The 4,568-nt window shown below is 41.7% G+C and overlaps 1 protein-coding gene across 1 annotated transcript; it reads left to right on the top strand.

Moving 5' to 3' along the window:
- Window positions 1-409: 409 nt before the first annotated feature.
- On the top strand, window positions 410-2,989 carry PABPC3 (poly(A) binding protein cytoplasmic 3). Its single transcript, XM_008021754.3, has one exon. The coding sequence runs from the start codon at window positions 563-565 to the stop codon at window positions 2,471-2,473; it is 1,911 nt and encodes a 636-aa protein (XP_008019945.2). The 5' UTR covers window positions 410-562; the 3' UTR covers window positions 2,474-2,989.
- The last annotated feature ends 1,579 nt before the right edge of the window (window positions 2,990-4,568 follow it).

Below are 4,568 nucleotides of genomic sequence, written 5' to 3' on the forward strand. Positions count from 1 at the left end.
AAGTAGCTGGGATTCCAGGTGAGCACCACCACGCCCAGCTAATTTTTTGTATTTTTAGTACAGACGAGGTAAAAAGTAGAAAATATTTTATAAAAATATATTTGTGCAAAGTAGAACATATATAAAAACATACTAAAGTAGAAAGGAGAAAAAAATTCATTTATTTTTTCCTAGGCATTTTAAATTTGGATTATAAAAATCATCTTAGAAAAATCATTAATGCTCTTTTACAAAATAACCGCGTGAAGCAGCTAAGCCCGAGCCGCCCGCCAGCGGCCCCGCAGCAGCTCCAAGAAGGAACCAAGAGACCGAGGCCTCCCCGCTGCCCGGACCCCACACCGCCACTCTGGCTCCCAGTTGGCAGCCGGCAGCGGATCCACCTCGTTCCGAGACCGTTCCGAGACCGTTCCGAGACCGTTGAGTAGTTTGCGATTTTGGATGATTTTTGTCCCTCTGCGCTTGCCCTCGCTCCCCTCCCCCCGGTTCCGGTCCCCGCCCTGGCACTCGCTCTACTCTCACGGAAAGGTGGCCGTTTGTGTCCCTGTGGGCAGCCGTGCCGAGAATGAACCCCAGCACCCCCAGCTACCCAACGGCCTCGCTCTACGTGGGGGACCTGCACCCCGACGTGACCGAGGCGATGCTCTATGAGAAGTTCAGCCGGGCGGGGCCCATCCTCTCCATCCGGGTCTGTAGGGACGTTATCACCCGCCGCTCCTCCAGCTACGCGTATGTGAACTTCCAGCACCCGAAGGACGCGGAGCGTGCTCTGGATACCATGAATTTTGATGTGATAAAGGGCAAGCCAGTACGCATCATGTGGTCTCAGCGTGATCCATCACTTCGCAGAAGTGGAGTGGGCAACATATTCGTTAAAAATCTGGATAAATCCATTAATAATAAAGTACTGTATGATACAGCTTCTGCTTTTGGTAACATCCTTTCATGTAAGGTGGTGTGTGATGAAAATGGTTCCAAGGGTTATGGATTTGTACACTTTGAGACACACGAAGCGGCTGAAAGAGCTATTGAAAAAATGAATGGAACGCTCCTAAATGATCGCAAAGTATTTGTTGGACGATTTAAGTCTCGTAAAGAACGAGAAGCTGAACTTGGAGCTAGGGCAAAAGAGTTCCCCAATGTTTACATCAAGAATTTTGGAGAAGACATGGACGATGAGCGCCTTAAGGATCTCTTTGGCAAGTTCGGGCCCGCCTTAAGTGTGAAAGTAATGACTGATGAAAGTGGAAAATCCAAAGGATTTGGATTTGTGAGCTTTGAAAGACATGAAGATGCACAGAAAGCTGTAGATGAGATGAATGGAAAGGAGCTCAATGGAAAACAAATTTACGTTGGTCGAGCTCAGAAAAAAGTGGAACGGCAGACGGAACTGAAGCGCAAATTTGAACAGATGAAGCAAGATAGGATCACCAGATACCAGGTTGTTAATCTTTATGTGAAAAATCTTGATGATGATATTGATGATGAACGTCTCCGGAAAGCATTTTCTCCATTTGGTACAATCACTAGTGCAAAGGTTATGATGGAAGGTGGTCGCAGCAAAGGGTTTGGTTTCGTTTGTTTCTCCTCCCCAGAAGAAGCCACTAAAGCAGTTACAGAAATGAACGGTAGAATTGTGGCCACAAAGCCATTGTATGTAGCTTTAGCTCAGCGCAAAGAAGAGCGCCAGGCGCACCTCACTAACGAGTATATGCAGAGAATGGCAAGTGTACGGGCTGTGCCCAACCCTGTAATCAACCCCTACCAGCCAGCACCTCCTTCAGGTTACTTCATGGCAGCTGTCCCACAGACTCAGAACCGTGCTGCATACTATCCTCCTAGCCAAATTGCTCAACTAAGACCAAGTCCTTGCTGGACTGCTCAGGGTGCCAGACCTCATCCATTCCAAAATAAGCCCAGTGTTATCCGCCCAGCTGCTCCTAGAGTACCATTTAGTACTATGAGACCAACTTCCTCACAGGTTCCACGAGTCATGTCAACGCAGCGTGTTGCTAACACATCAACACAGACAGTGGGTCCACGTCCTGCAGCTGCTGCTGCTGCTGCTACCCCTGCTGTGCGCACAGTTCCACGGTATAAATATGCTGCGGGAGTTCGCAATCCTCAGCAACATCTTAATGCACAGCCACAAGTTACAATGCAACAGCCTGCTGTTCATGTACAGGGTCAGGAAACTTTGACTGCTTCCATGTTGGCATCTGCCCCTCCTCAAGAGCAGAAGCAAATGTTGGGTGAACGGCTCTTTCGTCCTATTCAAGCCATGCACCCTACTCTTGCTGGTAAAATCACTGGCATGTTGTTGGAGATTGATAATTCAGAACTTCTTCATATGCTCGAGTCTTCACAGTCACTTCGTTCTAAGGTTGATGAAGCTGTAGCTGTACTACAAGCCCACCAAGTTAAAGAGGCTACCCAGAAAGCAGTTAACAGTGCCACCGGTGTTCCAACTGTTTAAAATTGATCAGAGACCACGAAAAGAACCTTGTGCTTCACTGAAGAAAAATATCTAAACATCGAGAAACTTAAATACTATGAGAAAAAAAATTGCAAATCTAAAATAAATAAAAAGTGGAAAGGAAACTTTGAACCTTATGTACCGTGCAAATGCCAGGTCTAGCAAATATGATGCTAGTGCTATATTACTTACTGATTTAAAAACAAAAAAGATTACTTAATTGATTTAAAAACAAAAAAATAGTAAAATATAAAAACAAGTTAATGTTTTGTAGACCCTGGGGAAAAGAATTTTCAGCAAAGTACAAAAATTTAAAGCATTCCTTTCTTTAATTTTTTAATTCTTTACTGTGGAATAGCTCAAAATGTCAGTTCTGTTTTAAGTAACAGAATTGATAACTGAGCAAGGAAACATAGTTTGGATTATAAAATTCTTGCTTTAATAAAAATTTCTTAAACAGTAAAAAAAAAGAAAAATAATTAATTTACTAATAGTCTTTCTTTACATTTTCTATTACTGTATCTCCCACTATATTTCAAATATGAAAATCACCTTTTCACCAGAATTTTAGGTCTTTACATATATTGTTTATTTTTAATATTCATAAGTGAAAATATGCAATGACAAAATAGTAATTATAAATTCAGTAACATTTGTTCAAAATGGTAAGACTTATTTATTTATATTGCACTATTTTTAAGTCAAAAATAAACACATAGTTTTAAAAATCTAATTGAACAGGAGGCTAAACTTGGTTCTGATCACAGAGATAATCACTTAATCATTTGGTTTTAGTGTTTCTGGTAGTTGATTTTCTTCAATAATAATTGTACATAGTTATTTCTTGGTTTATCAATTTTGTAATTTAACTATTGACTTCCTGCTGTAACAAATAAAGATATGTTTCATCTACCCCTTCCCACCATCCTCCTCCTCCTCCCAATGTAATTTATCACTACTTGTAGTTTCTTTATTGGTAATATTAATTAATATAAATATTTATAATTAATGTTACACCTAGTGAATTGTATAAAAGGACAGCCCATTTGAGCATTCTCCTTTAAGATGAGGCTGTGACATTGCACTACATAGAAATATAACTATACCATATTACTTTGCAATAAACTATATAGAGAGATGGTCACTATGTAATGTGTGGGTATAGCTATACGACACAAACATATATAATGTGTGCATATATATAACATACACACATATATGTTATACACACACACATATATATAAAAAATACATGCTGTTTATTCATCCCGATTTTGGGGGCCTGTAGGTAAATTATGGAGAAATTAATTCTGGTTAAAGTTAAACGACTTTCATAACTCCTAAAATTAGAATGTTCATATTTGAAAAAATATAAAGATGGTTTGGGGTATATTGTTTATTTATTTATTTATTTATTTATTTATTTATTTTTGAGACGGAGTCTCGCTCTGTAGCCCAGGCTGGAGTGCAGTGGCCGGATCTCAGCTCACTGCAAGCTCCGCCTCCCAGGTCCACGCCATTCTCCTGCCTCAGCCTCCTGAGTAGCTGGGACTACAGGCGCCTGCCACCTCGCCCGGCTAGTTTTTTTTGTATTTTTTAGTAGAGACGGGGTTTCACCGTGTTAGCCAGGATGGTCTCGATCTCCTGACCTCGTGATCCACCCGTCTCGGCCTCCCAAAGTGCTGGGATTACAGGCTTGAGCCACCGCGCCCGGCCGGTTTGGGGTATATTGTTTACTCACTGACAATGTCTGAGGTATACGTGGTGTATACAGCAGGGCTTCAGTCCTCAGATGTTGCCAGTTTCCAGGTTGTTAAATACAAGTTTGCTGAAGGTCTTGTCATAAGTACCCCAATAGTTTAAATACTTTCTTCTTCTTTTTGTTTTGTTTATTTAGAGACAGGTCTTACTGTCACCCGCAGTGGAGTGCAGAGGTGCGATCTTGGCTCACTGCAATCTCTGCCTCCTGGGCTCAAGCAATTCTACCACCTCAGCCTCCCAAGTAGCTGGGACTGCAGGTGTGCGTCACCACACTAGGCTAATTTTTTGTATTTTTTGTAGAGACAGGGTTTCACCATGTTGCCCAGGCTGGTTT

Source organism: Chlorocebus sabaeus, chromosome 3, assembly GCF_047675955.1.
Source record: "Chlorocebus sabaeus isolate Y175 chromosome 3, mChlSab1.0.hap1, whole genome shotgun sequence".
Classification (NCBI taxonomy): domain Eukaryota; kingdom Metazoa; phylum Chordata; class Mammalia; order Primates; family Cercopithecidae; genus Chlorocebus; species Chlorocebus sabaeus.

Excerpts from the sequence above, each read along its gene's own strand:
- PABPC3 (XM_008021754.3), top strand. The coding sequence starts at position 563 with ATGAACCCCAGCACCCCCAGCTACCCAACGGCCTCGCTCTACGTGGGG.